Source organism: Nicotiana tabacum, chromosome 5, assembly GCF_000715075.1.
Source record: "Nicotiana tabacum cultivar K326 chromosome 5, ASM71507v2, whole genome shotgun sequence".
NCBI lineage: Eukaryota > Viridiplantae > Streptophyta > Magnoliopsida > Solanales > Solanaceae > Nicotiana > Nicotiana tabacum.
In genome coordinates this window covers 35,263,258-35,279,946 of record NC_134084.1, presented here as the reverse complement: position 1 = coordinate 35,279,946, position 16,689 = coordinate 35,263,258, and the positions used below count along the sequence as shown (strand labels likewise).

Genomic DNA, 16,689 nt, shown 5'->3' with positions numbered 1-16,689 from the left:
CGGGATACTTACGGGTTACATATTGTTTATGTACTCATACTACACTTTTGTACTTAATTGTACAGGACTAAGGCAGGTACATCTGGCTATCAGTCTGGTGCGCGCCCTTGATTCATAGTCCGAGACTTCCACGGTGAGCTGCCCCTTCCTGTGCCGTTCAGCAGCTTGATGGAGTCTTTCTTTATTTATTTTTGCTGTCTATTCTATTTTGGACAGTAGGATGGATTTATTCTTTTGTATATTCTACTAGTTGCCCACAACTTGTGACACCAGGTCTTGACACTCACATTAGTAGACGTTTCTTTTGGGTTGTATAATTATTATCGAATGTTGCATATTATCACCTATTTTTAATTGCAAATTAAGAAAATGTTGTAACTGTTTTGGGTAAGTAAAATAAGAATTTACTAATACTTCCGTGTTGGCTTGCCTGACAACGGTGTTGGGCGCCATCACGATCTGTTATGGAAATGGGTCGTGACAGGTGTCAATTGGACTGGGGCCTACGTATTGGCTCGAGAAGTTTTGAGGTGAGTTGATATAACCCTTTACTAAATTGGTTTAACTCACAAAAGCACGCATACAAGGTGTTTGATGAATTGCTTAAAAGAGTTTATATTTACTTAATTGGAGCGAGTAAGTACCTATTAACTTAGAATTTTTCTAGCAAAAGTTTAGATGATTTATTATGATATATGTGCATAAATTTTCAGATTTTTGTGTTATTCTTATATGTTATTTTCATGTTGAAAATTTATGAAGAAGCAAGAATCTTTAGAAATACTTTTAGATATTTATTTCATTCTTATGCCATGTTTTACATTTAAGGATACCGGCCCGAGCATGTACATGATGTTCCAAAAAGAAAAGATTTAGACTTGAAAAGTCACAAGAAGAAGTAGAAAGAAAAGATTTTTGAGAGTATCCTTTATTCTGAGAAGGGGTCATCGTCCTGGCCGAGGATCCTTACCAAGGCGTTGACTTCCTGAAACTACTTGTGCCAAAGTAGGGAGCACACAATCTGTGGGTCTCATTGCTGAGAATTTACTTAGCCATGCTAAGGTATGATACATGAGCGCTGAGAACCATGAAGCGAGTGACACCTCGTGGATTGGGCCTATTCGATCAGGTTGGGATCGAACCCGTGCCGATCACACGGTGACTGAGACAAAATTAAGACAGAATAGTTGGAACTCCCGAAGTATAAAGTGAAGTATTTTTTTTATAAGAAAGAAAAAGAAAAGAATTTCTTTTAGAATATCCATAAACTGCTATTATGCAATTATTTTAGAATTGTTCTTATAAGCTTTATGTTTTACATGCACTTAGAATCTTTGCTCGTAATGTATATGTTATTAAAGTTTCGTCCCATGTCGTTGAGACTCACTGGGTACAATGGATGATACTGACGATCTCTTTTGGGAACCTACGTTGGTTTGCGGTACAACGTAGGCACCAATTTTGCAGGCGAGCAGGCTACGAGTTAGGACTTCCTTCTCTTCCAGTGCTATTGGTGAGCTCCGCTTTTGTTCGTGGCGTATTCCTTACAATCATCTTTACTTAGCTATTTCGTTGTTTACTTAGAGAACTGGCCAGGAAATCTCATGTCCTGAGAAGTGCGTCAGTTTATCAATAGAGGCTTCATAGACATAGTCGGTGGGTTAAGATTCAGATGTTTTCGATAATAACTTAGCAGTATTTTATTGGTTATTATGAATAAAGTTTTGAAGTTGGCTTATTTTAGATATTTAAATTATTTAAAAGTATTTAGTTACAGTAGTGCCTTGTGACATATAAAGTTTGAAATTATAATAGATTTAATAAGCGCAGATGGTTCGCTCGGTCATGGTTAGTAATTGGGTGTTGGTCTCGGCTTGTTCAGAAAATGAGTCGTGACACACTAAATTATAAATTTTCTCCACCAAATATTTTTAAAATACTAAAGCCACCAGTCTGGAACCTTCGATAGACTCTTGTTGTTGTGCAGATTAAATTTGACTGGATTTTATGAAAGTTTGAATGCTATAGTGCTAGTCAAACCATGTCAATGTCACGACTCTTTGTTAGAGCTACTCTGTGTTTTCATTCCTCCCTTTTTAGGTATGGGTCAATTCTTGAGGTTAAGACCAATTATACTAAAGTAGTTAGAATTTGCAATTAATATTTTAAATCTAGATATGATGCTTCGTAGAATCTGATGGTGTTTGGTTCGTAATATGAACTGAGCGATAATGACCTATAAATCCCTTGTATTAATTTATTCGACAGATTTATTAGGTGCATTTTTTTCTTCTTAAATTTGTAATCTTAAATACTTCAACGTCATAAGATTTGTATTACATTAACCCTTCTAACTTACGTGTGCGTTTTATCAACTCATATGGTCAGTGACGAAGCCAGAAATATTTTTAAGGGTGTTCAAACTTGAAAGAAGTTGAAAAAGAATTCCGACAAAATGTGTTCAATATAGATTTTATATATCTAAAATTATATTTTATTTATATACACAATGTAATTTTTCGACGAATGGTGATCAGTTGACCACCTTTTGCTAAAGGTGGCTTCGCCCGTGCATATGGCATATTTTTTCAACTTTGCAACCTTATTGTATACTATTCCATTCGTTTCAATTTATATGAACATATTTCTTTTTAGTTCGTGCTAAATTTCCTTATTTGGAAACAATTTACCTATATGCAATGATTTATAGTCACACAAAATATACGTGTCTTATTTTACATCACAAATTCAAAAAAAATTCTCTTTTCTTAAACTCTATATCCAATTAAATGAGTTCACATAAATTGATCGAGAAGGAAGCATATGGTAAAACCTTTTTTTTTTGGTTTAACAATCACGCTTGCAAGGTACGGTAATGTGCCAATAGCGTGGTTTTCCAACGTTTAACGTTTTACCAAAAATTAAGACTTTGAGAGACTTGACAAATACAAAAAGTGAGGAAAAACCCAATGACTTAGAGCCCGTTTAGACGTAACAAATTTTTCACTTTTTTTTCAAAAAATATTATATTTTTTGAAAATCAGCGTTTGTTCATAAAATATTTGATGATGTATTTTGGAATCTTTTGAAAATTAAAAAAACTTCAAAAAATTATTTTTCAAAATTTTCACTCGTATCACTCACAAAACTTCAAAAACAACCCAAAATTATATTCATATCTAAACACAATTCTAATTTTCAAATACCATTTTCATTTTAAAAAAAAAAATCAGTTTCTTTTCAAATAAATAGGATGCTTTAAACTTAGTACAATTCTTTTATGAAACGTGTTTTATATACAACACATGGGTAGGAAGTTTCCTTTGTGTTCTTCTTGATTTGCTGAAAAATTGTCTCTTTTGATATTTGGAGCGGCTACAAAAAACTGAAATTTGCACAATTCAGGTGCGTTTCTTTTTGGACCTTTGAAATTTCTTTCTTGCTGAACTCTGAAAATCTTACAAATTTTCAAGCTTAACTTGGAGTTTCCTTTTTGGTTTAAATTTGTGTCTGGATTTTAGTCTCTGAATTGGAAGTTTTCCATAAAAGTTGATGTTATCAAGTGTTTTGAGCTAGAAATGGGAGAAAAAAAGTGATCTTTTTGCTTAGCTTAGTGCTTCACAATATTGACCTGGTAAAAAAGAAAAGGGAAAATCTTCAAGATTAGCTGCAATTTCAAAGTGGAAAGAAGTTAGCACTGTCTTTGATAGAGAAGTGGCATTTCTGAAATTAGCTTCTTAAGTGTAAGAATGGAAAAACAACAGAGTTTTCGAAACGGGGTGATAGAAAATCAGAAAAGTATTAGGATAGTAATGGATAGGCAAGTTAGTTTTGATGTTGAGAAGAAAAGGGATAAAGAATCACCAGGGAAACGAGGGGATTCGCCTTTTCATCTTGCAGCTAGAGTAGGGAATTTAGGAAAAGTGAAAGAACTTATTGAGAAATTTGATGGAAAAGGCATCAAAAGTTTGCTATCTTTGCAAAACCAACAGGGTGAGACTGCATTATATGTTGCTGCTGAAAATGGCCACACTTTAGTTGTTGCTGAGATGTTGAAACATTTGGACCTTCAAATTGCTTCTCTTGTTGCAAATAATGGCTATGATGCTTTCCAAGTTGCAGCAAAGCAAGGTCATCTTGGTAAGTCTTCTAACACAGAACAATTGTCCTTTAACCCCCCCCCCCCCCTATATATGTAGTACAACAACAAAACATTATAATCCCAAAAGTGGGGTCTGAGGAGGGTAGTGAGTACGCATACCTTACCCTAAAATAATGAATGTAGAGAGGTTGTCTCTAGTAGACCCTAGGCACGAAAGACATATATAGTATGATGAGAATTTTGAAAAAAATAGAGATCATGTTTCAATTAATTGTATGAAGTTCTGTTCAGAATGTCTTTCACATTTTGGTGTTGATGCAATTAACTTTCAGATAAAAAGTGTGTATACTTCATGGGGTTTGTGCTTTGCTAGTATATTATGCACTTGACCTTGACACATAGCGTGCAACTTCCATCCCGGATTTTAGCTTCTGAACCCTCAAATTAGATGGTACTGTGTCGATAACTTCTGGTTGTTCATTCAACTGTAGGATTGACTAAAGAACCTAGATAATTGTTGGCTCAAAATTTCAAGAAGCCTAGATGTCTTATAAGTTCTTTCTAAAATCTTTTTTAGGTTCTCTAATCCATGACTAAAGAACCTAGATAATTCTTACTTTTTGCTCTTCCCATGGGTATAAGCTCTAAATAAATATTACATTGTAAAATTGTTAGAGGAGTTGTGAAACTGTATTGTTCAAGACCAAGATAACAATACATCTTTAACAAAATGATGGCGAAATACATTTCTTAGCCTCAAAGAATGGACTTGTACCTGCCAATTGCCATCAAGTTGATACTGCTGCTCAATAGTCCTTACTTAGTATTACAGCTTAGGTGTTCGTGTGTAGAAGTAAAAAAGAGAATGAGTGGGTAATTGCTTGAAGTTTGTTCTGTTAACACTTGTTCGTAACGTTCTTTTTATTTCCTCCACTCTTTGAAACTTTTTTTTTGGATATGACATTGCAGAGGTACTGAAGGAACTATTGCATTTATTTCCAAACCTGATTATGGCGACAGATTCATCCAATTCTACAGCCTTACATACAGCAGCTGCTCAGGGACACACTGATGTCGTAAATATGCTTCTGGAGATTGATTCGAACCTTGCTAAGATAGCTCGGAACAATGGAAAGACTGTGCTGCATACAGCAGCAAGAATGGGCCGCTTGGAAATAGTTAAATCGCTTCTGAGCAAAGATCCTGAGATTGGCCTTAGAACAGATAGTAAAGGCCAAAGTGCCCTGCACATGGCTGTAAAGGGACAAAATGTTGACATTGTGCACGAATTAATCAAACCAAATCCTGCAGTATTGGCTTTGGAAGATAACAAAGGAAACAGAGCTCTTCATATTGCAACAAAAAAGGGACGGGCACAGGTTTGTCTCTGTCTGTATCTCCTGTTAAAACAGTATTCCAGAATTCATGTGTTTTGCGGTGAATGAGTATATCTTAAGAAAAAATGCGGCTAGAGTGAGTCAAAATTGTTTGTTAACACAGATTTATTTACCACCTTTGCTTTTGAAAAACTGGAGGGGCCTCCACTTATATGTGAGTTTGATACTCGTCATGTTTAAGTAACAAAAGATTATGTTGTTTGGTTGATTAAACGCTCCATTTAGGAAAACCAGTGTCCTTTTCCTGTGCTCTCTGTTTTTAGCATTCATGTTGAAACTCTCGTATGTTACAATTGCAGATGGTACAGTGTCTGATATCAAGTGAATGCATCGATCTGAATGCCACTAATAAAGCTGGAGAAACGGCTCTTGATATTGCAGAAAAGTTTGGAATGCCAGAGCTTGTTTCCATTTTGAAGGTGGCCGGAGCTACCCATTCCAAAGATCACGGAAAGCCTCCAAGTAACGCTAAGCAACTCAAGCAGACTGTCAGTGATATAAGACATGATGTGCAGTCCCAACTCCAACAAAGTCGACAGACAGGCTTCAAAGTACGGAAAATTGCAAAGAAGGTGAAGAAGCTCCATATTAGTGGTCTCAACAATGCCATCAACAATGCTACAGTGGTCGCTGTCCTTATTGCTACCGTAGCTTTTGCTGCCATCTTCACCGTGCCTGGTCAATATGTTGAAGAGAAAACAGATGGTTTTTCGCTTGGTGAAGCGCATGTAGCCGAGAAAGCAGCTTTCATAATCTTCTTCTTGTTTGATAGTATGGCCTTGTTTATTTCCATTGCGGTTGTTGTTGTCCAGACCTCTCTGGTTGTGATTGAACCGAGAGCAAAGAAGCTACTCGTGTTTTGGATAAACAGGCTCATGTGGGCAGCTTGTCTCTTCATCTCAGTTTCCTTTATTTCGCTTTCTTATGTGGTGGTCGGATCTAAAGAAAGATGGCTTGCTATCTATGCAACTGCGACTGGTAGCATCATAATGCTCACTACAATTGGCTCCATGTGCTACTGTGTGGTTCGACATAGGCTAGAAGAGTCAAAGATGAGAAGCATAAGAAGTGCTGGAACTCATTCACATTCGTACGCAATGTCTGTGGCATCAGATACAGAGCTTTATGCTGAAAACTACAAGAGGATGTATGCAGTATAGGAACAAATAAAGGTCAGCTGACTTTTCGCCTATGGTGTCAAACCTGAAGCTCTGTGGATAAAATGTACAAGTCTATACCATGAAGTCTGATAAACGTCTGTGCATAGCACCAGATTCGAAATGGTCAAGCATACGAGGGATTTATTTTATGCTAGTTAGGAACAAATAAGGGAAATGTCTCCAATAGAGTATTGCAGTAATACGGCAATTCTCTGATTTGGTGGTGTTGCAACTACTGGAATGCTGCAACCTGAGACAACTCTTACTCAGTAGTTCAAGATAAAGGCTCTAACAAATCTTTCAGTTTTGTTTCCATAACATTTATTAGTTCAAGGGCAAGTTATCACGGATGGCTACAATAAGTAGTAAACCAGAGAGCGACTTGGTAACAAGAAGGTTCAGATGCCTGATATTTTTTTTATTTTCTCTGTATACAACCAATTTCTTAATGAAAGTGTACAAACAGAAAAGCTATTCTTTTAATATAATTCATTGTAGTTCTTCTCTCTTCATAAAATACATGTTTTTCAGCTTTCTAGCCACTACTCTTCGTGGTGATGAGGTGGAAAATTTCTTGCTCCATCTTGAGAGTAGCATCTTTGCTTGATCAAATACTAACTCCTCACTCTGAGATGCTTCTGATCTATAGAACAAGAAGAGAAGGGAAAAAACTTACCTACACCTGGTATTTACTCCAAACCATACTAATTTGCCACAGTTAAGTCATAAACTAAGGTGAGAATGTGTAACTATGGTTTAGTGATAAAAGTAATGGTTATGGACCCACGATGACGAAAAGTAAGTGATGCGTCGGAATCATTCCCAGCTTTGATATGAAGGTATGGGGGAGATCAAAAGGGAGTATGTTAGTCAAATAGAGGGCTCTCATGGGGTGTGGTCCACGGCTTTAGCCTTAAGCTAGGTTGGGCTGTAGTTCTTGTATTAGGCGAACCCTTCTTTTGGTAGGGGGCTTTCGTTTTCCACGTGGATTTTCTCCCCCTTCTGGTGTTAATGCCTATGAAGCACCAAAATCACAAGATCATAACGTTATCATAGTTTACTTTTCTGGCATGCATATGTGCTGGCAAGCAGAGATTTCTAAAGACAGGTTTCTCCCTTAATGTATAAAACATAAGTACACGACTGCAAACAACTTGACCAAAAATGAAGTGCAGAATTAAGAGCTAGCTAGAATTATGCACATCAACAACAAAAATGTCTTTCTGATGATGCACAACAAGATTTGGGATGACCGAACTGCAAAATTGATCATAAAATTTTCAGTTAAAAAGTAGCATATCAATCCAGAAATTTAAGATTGATTCTACAAAAAAAAGGGTGAACGACTTTATACCCGTCTATCAAGATCTCTGAGTTGGAGACTCAGCTCCATTCTAAATCATCTATGAGTATTTACATCAAGATCCTATCAAGTAGTATTGCCAGTAAAAGAAATCCCAACGTTTAAACATCTGAGCATTGTCTTGGAAACTCTTGTGAATCAGTTTTTTTGTTTGTCTCACAGGAATTCATGTAGCTATCTAGGACCCCGAAAGCTTTCATTGTCAGTCATCATTTCAGAGCCACTTCCTACATGTCTAAGTGCAGATCTGTGGTGGGAGCTACCACCACCTTGACTTCTTCTCGAACTGCTTTTTGAAGTCGTGCGAACTGCATTAGCTGAGAAGCTGTGGCGAACATGCACTTTATGCGTTCTTGCCTCTGTCGAGCGACTGGCTGTCACATTTATCAGCAAAATCACCTCCTTATCTCTGGTGTCCTCACACCACCAGCTTTGTGGAATTCCATCAACAGTGTCTTCTAATTTGTTGAACTCTTCATGACGTATCAAGATTTCAGCAGCTTGATCCGGTTTGATGATGCCAGCAGCAGGTGTGACCTGATTAACAAAACATAAGATGTTTCTAATAGAACAGGTCCGTTTTCGTCTATAGAAGTGCATTTGAAGCTGCTTTTAGTTTTTGGGTACAGTCAAGAAAATAGAATTGAACTGATATCGGATTCTCTTAATGACACTAACAAAGAAACAAATAGATTTAGGCATCAATCTAGAGAAAATGGCTTGCTTGGTTGATCAGATTAACCATTGCCTTCTCCATCAGTTGAAATTTGTTACGGTGTAGTAACATATCATGTGGTAGATGTGGTCGGACTGTGATAATACATCTGTCTGAGAATCAGAATATGGCCGAATGCCAATCATCAAAGGTTGCATTTTCTTATCTTCCTTCCTCACAACCTGTTTTCTAATGGATAAGTGGGTTTGACCAAAATAACAAGGATAATAATGATTAAAGAAAGAGTTCATTGGAGTAGTGTTATCAAAGGCGAAAAGCGCAAAAAAGCTTTAAGGTCCGTTGGGGCTATAAGTGCAAAGCACAAATAAAGCATGGGCTTTAATGAAAAAAGGCACAAATATGTATGTGTACTCCAAAAATAATAATTATAAGTATGAATAATAAATATACGGGCAAAAAAATTGAAAAAAATAACGATAAAATGAAATATCAGTTGTTTAGTGTCGCCTCTTTAGCATTAAGCTCATTGTCAAGCAAAATATGCCTTAGAGCCTTGATGATGACACTGAAGCGCCTGCTAAGCGAGGCGAAGTGCTCAACATGTTTTGATCCTCGCGTCAAGGCTTAACCGTGCTTTAAGCGTGCCTTTGACAAGAAGAGGTTTAGAACATGGTTAAGCATGTTATACATGGACTTCCATGGCCTTGAAACATGATAGCATACACAGGTGTTTACCATAGGAAGAGAAATGTAACCCTGAGTTAAGAGCATCTAATAAATTAGGAATCACCTCAAGCCACCGGGGGAAACCAAAGGAACCTCTGGGACGATACTCTGATTGTTGTTCATCCTCTTTGACAGTGGATTGACCTCCACAGTTTATCTGGAAGAAAAGTTTGTCTTCTCTGCTTCTACTGCTGATTCTTAAGCTGTATGTGTCTTGATTCTGAAGGACTATCTGGCTCGTGCTAACAATCGTTTCAGGAATATAACGAAATTCTTGTAGTAAAGACTTGATTTTTTCATTGCACTGGAAGACCTTCCCAAATTCTTGTCTCCTTACTGATCTGTCAACATGGGCTATTTCAACATTGAACTTACACCTTACCGGTTTATGATCACTTTCTGTCACTTCCATGCAAGCCTCATACCTATCATATGAGAAAAATAAGTTTCAAGATGAAGCAAAAAAAGCCAAAGTGAAGAAAGCCCCGAGGGAACCTACTGTATAATGGAAGCAACCACAGGGCACTGTAAACTGCATTCTGTGGATGGAGTTGCCCTGTTGTCTCGATATAGTACTCGGTCACACCAAGCTGGAATTCGTTTCTTCTCCCCAGAATCATATCCTAAAATTGAAAATGTATGTTTTAGTCCTTTTTAGTATCTCAACCATTAAGTTGGACATATTCGGGAGTGCAATCTCTAACTATAAATATGTCTCACCTCCTAATCCCGGTTTTCCTCTTTCAAACTTGTACGTCGGTGGAAATCTGATGATTGCTTCCCGCATCCCTTGGAAAACCTTTCCAGCTTTCATTTCTGCTCTCAATTGATCTTTTTCTCGAAGCCAATCGAAGCATCTTTGCGATACAAAATCCCTTGCTTCATCATAAGATATTCCAAAAAGACGATAATTGAAATCACCACAGAATATCACCAAGTCAGCTTCAGCAAGTTCGGGTTTTCCCTCATCAGGATTAATTTGTGCAGCCTGTTATAATTAATAAGGGTTAGTTCACATGAATTGGATTAGACAACAAGATGAGTTGACAATTACTACAAGAAGGTCAGGTCTATACATTTGCACCACGAAGCATCTGAGCAGAAGATGAGACACCAGCTGTAAGAGAGAGGATGCATGCAAGTCAGACGAGTGAATAGCCAAATTAAATATGTGGAAGAAATAAAAACAGGTAAAGAAGCATACCAGCAGAATTAGTTAGAAGGTTGGAGGATTTGGTGAAAACCATTGTTCTAAATATATGGTTAAAATCAGCATTGCGACGGTTGACTGCTTCTAAATGTGCAGCAAAGTGACAGTTTGTAAAGCACATTATTCGATCAAAAACTCTTAACCTCAGACCAACTCCACCCTGCATTTTAAATGTGTAACCATGAGACGATTATACCAGACATTTCATTGTTCCGAGGGCAAAAACAATAGTTTCTGACCAGTTTTCAACGTGATTTGTTATCTGAAGAAGATGCGCCAAACTCAGTTATATGTTAGCTTTAGTGTCTCATTTATCTTAATTAGATGAAGTGAATTTACTGCAAAGTATGTTCAGCAATTTGAACACTGAAGTAGCTTGTTCAAATGCTAATCAAAATGAATGTTTGATTTATGATACAAGTTAACATAGAGAAGAAACTTACCTTATTACCAATTGCACGCCCTATTCCACATGCAACTGCTCCAACATCAAGGTCCCCCACATGAGTCCTAATAGATTTTCTAACCCTGAGTTTTGAAGTACAATGAAGAATATTAGTATATATAGGCAGGAGCCGATTGGACTGCTAATTCACCCCATTTAGTCAGAAAGATAAAGCTTAACGAAGGATGAGGTTCGATGAAGTAGAAGTTTGGACTGCAAAAAAAGGGCAGTCCGGTGTACAAAGCATCCAACAGTCACGCAGGGCCCGAGGAAAGGCCGCACCCTAAGAAGAGATTACCCAAGTAACCTAAAAGTTTCTTACCATATAGCAATAAGCAATGCAGCTAGTTGTCTTGATCCTACTCGCTCAAAAGTTGATCCTTCGTTTAATGCCTTCCCTATAGCATCCTGCCACCATTGTCCAACAGAACTTCCTTCCAGTCCTACCTAAAGTTGACATTAGTTATTAGGATACTGCTACATACATTATACAAAATGAGGAAAACAGAAGGTTACAATATCTAGATTGACCGTAAACATGCAAGTAAATATAACCTAGAGAACCACTAAGAGAAAAAGGGCCACCCAGCACACTAAGCTCCGGCAATGCATGGAGCCTGGGCATTGGATCTACTGTATGCAGCCTTACAATGTATTTCTGCAAAAAACTGTTTCTACCGCTTGAGAAATGCTAAGAAAGATGTAAAAATTTGAATCTAGATTATTTCTTGCAATTTACCATTTAAAGCCATATACTACTCCACTTTCTGCAATCAATTAATTGTTTCTTGAATTGCAAAAGTTCAAATCGTGATCAATTCTTTTTACTGCTAGCAGTTGCAGAAGGTGTTTAGATTTGTTAAGCAACTAAAATCCTAATAAGATGTAAAGGGTGTTGGTTGGTAGCTTACCGTTTCTTTTGCAGCAGACATAGCAAGAAATCCTGCTCCCATTTCTACTTCTTGCAAGCCAACAACTACAATCCCGACATCTGAAACTGTAGAACCCAACCATGTTGCAAGTGCTTCCTGCGAGGCTCTTCCTTGGCCGACATTCCAGGTGCCAACCAAAACCCTGAGATTTTCTTGACTCGTGTATGAATATTCTTTCTCGGCTAATTCTGGTCGTAATATGTTGTCAATAGGTCCTGGAGACGTCAGGTTCCATCCACGAATACCACCATGATTTGCCAAGCTAAACATATAGTCATTCCCAACTGCCATTTTTATTACAGGCCCATTGTGTGCAACCCAACCAGCTAGCAAATTCCCGTCAAGGTCCAACGCCTGTACCATACCACTTACATAGCCAACCCAGATTCGAGAACCATGAGCGCATAAGCACAGAACTGCACAACGGTGGTGATGAAAATCTTGCAAACGGTTTCCATTCCCATCCCACTGCACAAGTAAGCCACTTGAACATCCACTCCAAATCATCCCATCAGCTGCAAGCACAACAGCCTCTGTTTTCTTACTATCTTCTACAAATGCCCCCTTTGTCGCAACTCGACGAACAGCATCTGCAGCTCCCATTATAGCATTACGTGACCGCTGCAAAAAGCTACTTCCTTGTGACTTTTCTTTTTTTGATTTGGAGACAAACTTAACATTCAGATCATCTTCCGTTGACTGATCTTGCACAGATGATATATCAACCCGGCTCTCAATCTGACCTTCTACATTGTACACTTTAAGGAGTTCTCTACTCCGTGCATCCCTGCAGTTTCGCAACTATCGGAGTTATTAGGAGTGACAACTAATCTGTAAAGAAACTCTTGCCTATTTCATAAAAGATCAGACAGAAGCAATAATGAGGAACATACCATAATGAGAAGGATAAAGAACCAGCTGCCCACACTTTTGCCCTTACATGATCAGATAACAGACACTTTACATCAGATGATGAGATGTTACATACACCATTAACCGTAACTAGGCTCCTAAGGTCAATTGCTGACCTTTCCACGAGTAAAGCAGCCATGTGTTTTTCTTCTGGTGATAAAGAAAGGGATTTTTCAACAGATTCCCATGGCCATACCTTTATGATACCACCCTCAGATCCAGACCATATATCACCTAATATCGACAAACAATTAGTCATAGTTGTTGTTTGGAACAAAATTAGAAGCAACAAATCATTTCACCATTATTTGATAAGCTGATTAAAGCTAGCAAGTGAGTTTCACCATGTTCAGTAAAACAAAATAACATTTGAAACCAGGCAGTCCTGAATAAACATCAAAGAGGTAAGAGGCAGCTATGCAGTCAAGACTTTATGTTACAATAGTTTGAACTTGTAATTTGTTATCTAGGAGATATCACTTCAAACTGAAGCATTCTACAATTGTAGGTTCCTCTTTAATCCTTTCGCCAAACTTCAAGCACAAAAACTACAGCTACACTGGAAATGTAAAGCAGAAAGAGTACATGATGCTTAGAGGTTCAGAGTTCATTGATGCATCAAAGGACAAACAAAGAAAAAAATGGGTGCTATGTATATCCAAATCTTGAGCTCATAAAGAGGAGAAGCTATCTATAAATTGATTTAATAATAAACATTGATCAGGATCATATATGTTCGTTCCATAAACAAATTATGAACGGTTTTAAGGAAATCTAGATATTACCATAAGAAGATATGACCATTGAAAGAACTGGACCACGATGAGCCTGCCAAGAAAGTCCTTCCTTAAAAGGAGAATCATCAGAATTAGGTTGGTCCATCCTCCAGGATCTAATCTTTCCATCCTTATGTCCAGTCCAGACCAACTTACTCCCGCTATCAACGGTCAAGCATATTGCAGGTGATGTATTTACTGACTCGTAAAATGGTGCAGCATCCTCATCTCCTCTCTTTGCCCTTCCATTAATTCCAAGTCCGGCCTCATATTGATCCGAAAAATTCCATACTCTTACACCACATTCTTGTCCTGCCCATAGTTGTGTCTCTGTGCAGGCAATGGTCCTTAAAAATCTGCCAACCTGGAGTTATGTTTCATTCATTACTAGAATTAACAGAGGAAAAAAAAAGGAAAAAGGAGGATAAAATCAACAGAAAGACATTCACTGCTTATCAAAATCTCTCCTTCCATTGCAATGTTTTTCAACTTATTTCTATTTATTCTACCATGGACATCATTGGACAGATGTAAATAAAGGAGGTTAAACATCCCATTTCGCTCGCCACTACTACAGGAATCAATTTTGTTTCTTTTTTCCATTCAATACTATTCAAGCAGTCGATTCTCTTTTCTTTTTTCTTTTTTCTTTTTTTTTAAAATCTTAACTCATTGGCTGGTGAAGCTGTTATAGATCAACCTAGTCAAAGTGCCGAGGTGGAAGACTCGCAAGCTGCTGACATGGATATCATGACAACAAAAAATGTAGTCTCCCTCTTCTCTCTCTTCCTCTATTGCGTGTCGTCCACCTTGGGACTTTGACTAGGTTGCTCCATAACAGACGTGAAATGCAATTATTTCTTACAAGTATAGCCACCGCAGTTGCTTAAGCATGAGAGTCTGATATATATCATTTGATAACTTCATATCCAAGAACGAACAAATTCGGCTCTACATTGTTTACCAAGTCAACAATTCAATCAAAGGATATTGAGCATGTTTCCCATGTCTTCTTAGGAAAGAAATACAAATTCAAAGTCTGATTATTCGATTAAATATACATCAACAGAAAATTCTCTACTTAGTTATAATTAATAGCTGATTGTTTGATCAATATCTCTCTGGATAAGTTATGGAAGTTTGCTCATCAAATCGGTCTTTATCTTACAAAAAAGAAATCCATAAACATGACAACAAACCTTTGCAAAGAAAATGAACCTTGAACCTAACTCAACCAAAAAAATTAGCTCATTCACTATCCAAGACCATACAAGGAGACAACAACCATTTCCTCAACCAACCATTACGGGATAATCTAACACTTCATACCTATACATCTAAAGCATGATAAACATAAGATGGGAGCATATTTGCTAGACTTTAAAGGAGCTCCGACATGAATTATGTGGACTCCACCTGTCAAATTACTTTAGGGAAAAAGTTCAAATTTACCCATCTATTTTTAAGATAGTTTAAATTAACTTTCCTTATGAGAGCTCCGCCAAGATCAAGGACAAATACGAGACAATTTGTTAAGGGAGAGGGAATGAATGGCCCCAGAGTAAAATGAAGTATGAAATTAGAATTATACAAATGGGGTACTTTTTACCCTTCCCAAAAAATCATGGACATAAAATAAAACCAACAAAACAATAACATAACAAAATTGACAAAATTAAAGATTTTGTCACCTGGGATTCTCTAAGGGGGTGAGGTCTCAATTCATGGCAAGTTGGACGAGAAGGATGTACAGCAGCACGAGTAGGAACCTTAAACATTCCAACACCACCACCCGTTGCAGTGAATTCCGGCAAAGGAAGTTGTTGATCATCATCCAAACAATCAGGAATCACACCAAGCCCAGCAAAATTCTGACTCATCAAATGAAAATCTTGACGATCACTTCCACCAACAACAGGGCCCGCAGCAGCAGCAACACTACTGCTAACAACACCACTATTTATAATGTTGGAATTTGTAGAATAAGGATAAAAACCTTCATCGTCGGATGAATCCTCGTATAAACCGGAGTTGTTAATGCTGTTCGGCATGTAATCATCGTCAAGACTGTGTTTGCGGATTTGGTGGTGGCGTTTGTGATGCGTTCCTGTGTTTGTTCTGAGTTGGTGGCTGTAGGAATGTGCTTTTCTTCTTGGTGGTGGGATTTCGCTTAGACCCTCTAATGCATGCTTCTCGTCGTCTTCGAATTTGTCCTCCATTTCGAATAAAAACCTTAAACGTGGAATGACTGTAAGTTACAGCAAGACGAATCCAGAATTTGAACTTTAACAAAATGTGGTACTAACGGGGCTTGAAGACATTCTCTCATACAAATCTTGAACGTGTTTTTAAACGCGGAACGATTTGAAGTTACGGATAATTAGAGACGAATCCAAAATTTTAACGTGACAAGAATGTGGTTCTAATGGGGCTTCAACACATGATCTCATACAAATCTTGAAGGTTTCAAATCATTACTCAAGAGAAAGAAAATGTTGGTAACGTTGGAAAAGGGGAAAAAAGGAAAAGATGAACATGGAAGAGAGAGAGAAGGAGAAAGAAAGATTCAAGAAAATAGGATTAAAAAAATGGGAAATATGAGTGAAGAAGAGAGGGAAAAGGGGAAGGAGTAGACATGCATGGGAAGAGAGAAAAATGAGAGGAGAATTAGGCGAAGCTTGCTGAGATTGTACGGACAGAAATGTTCTTAATTTCCCCCCCTTAAAAACTGTCACTGTTGGGGGTATATTCTATGAGGTAATGACGTCGCTAATTAAGGGTGTGATTTGGTGATCCGGATTAGAAAATTACTTATATAATTTTATACGTTAATTTTGGTATTATTTTATATATACCGAATTTAATATGAGATAACCTATATGGAGATTAACTTTATGTTAGGAAAAATTAGGCGATATAGCAAATATATATTTCCTCTGTTTCAATTTAGATAATGTAGTTTGACTTGACATAAAGTTTACGGAAAAAAA

At 37.5% G+C, this 16,689-nt stretch overlaps 2 protein-coding genes across 4 annotated transcripts; one reads left to right on the top strand and one right to left on the bottom strand.

The window, feature by feature from the left end:
• Nucleotides 1-3,287: 3,287 nt before the first annotated feature.
• LOC107765492 (ankyrin repeat-containing protein At5g02620-like) lies at nt 3,288-7,176 on the top strand. 2 transcript variants are annotated; one of them, XM_016584148.2, is made up of 4 exons: nt 3,288-3,405; nt 3,993-4,140; nt 5,072-5,481; nt 5,799-7,176. In XM_016584148.2, the coding sequence occupies exons 2-4, from the start codon at nt 4,050-4,052 to the stop codon at nt 6,657-6,659; spliced, it is 1,362 nt and encodes a 453-aa protein (XP_016439634.2). In that variant the 5' UTR covers nt 3,288-3,405; nt 3,993-4,049; the 3' UTR covers nt 6,660-7,176. The 2 variants fall into 2 exon arrangements, with proteins under 2 accessions (XP_016439634.2, XP_016439633.2); XM_016584147.2 differs by lacking the exon at nt 3,288-3,405 and having other exon boundaries at nt 3,465-4,140.
• Nucleotides 7,177-7,981: 805 nt separating this feature from the next.
• Nucleotides 7,982-16,281, bottom strand: LOC107765490 (type I inositol polyphosphate 5-phosphatase 12-like). Of its 2 annotated transcripts, none has more exons than XM_016584146.2 (12): nt 15,391-16,281; nt 13,709-14,063; nt 12,905-13,157; nt 11,991-12,798; nt 11,402-11,526; nt 11,078-11,162; nt 10,629-10,794; nt 10,501-10,541; nt 10,145-10,412; nt 9,924-10,047; nt 9,489-9,849; nt 7,982-8,559 (listed from the first exon to the last, which is right to left on the bottom strand). In XM_016584146.2, exons 1-12 carry the CDS (start codon nt 15,916-15,918, stop codon nt 8,197-8,199), a joined length of 3,477 nt encoding a protein of 1,158 aa, XP_016439632.1. In that variant the 5' UTR covers nt 15,919-16,281; the 3' UTR covers nt 7,982-8,196. The 2 variants fall into 2 exon arrangements, with proteins under 2 accessions (XP_016439632.1, XP_075109569.1); XM_075253468.1 differs by lacking the exon at nt 15,391-16,281 and adding an exon at nt 14,149-14,263.
• Between the last annotated feature and the right edge of the window lie 408 nt (nt 16,282-16,689).

Excerpts from the sequence above, each read along its gene's own strand:
- LOC107765490 (XM_016584146.2), bottom strand. The coding sequence starts at position 15,918 with ATGGAGGACAAATTCGAAGACGACGAGAAGCATGCATTAGAGGGTCTA. Across the intron at positions 14,064-15,390 it reads ACCCCCTTAGAGAATCCCAG|GTTGGCAGATTTTTAAGGAC; the intron begins GTGACAAAATCT and ends ACATAACTCCAG. Across the intron at positions 10,413-10,500 it reads AGATGCTTCGTGGTGCAAAT|GCTGCACAAATTAATCCTGA; the intron begins GTATAGACCTGA and ends TAATTATAACAG.
- LOC107765492 (XM_016584147.2), top strand. The coding sequence starts at position 3,750 with ATGGAAAAACAACAGAGTTTTCGAAACGGGGTGATAGAAAATCAGAAA. Across the intron at positions 4,141-5,071 it reads AGCAAAGCAAGGTCATCTTG|AGGTACTGAAGGAACTATTG; the intron begins GTAAGTCTTCTA and ends ATGACATTGCAG. Across the intron at positions 5,482-5,798 it reads CAAAAAAGGGACGGGCACAG|ATGGTACAGTGTCTGATATC; the intron begins GTTTGTCTCTGT and ends TTACAATTGCAG.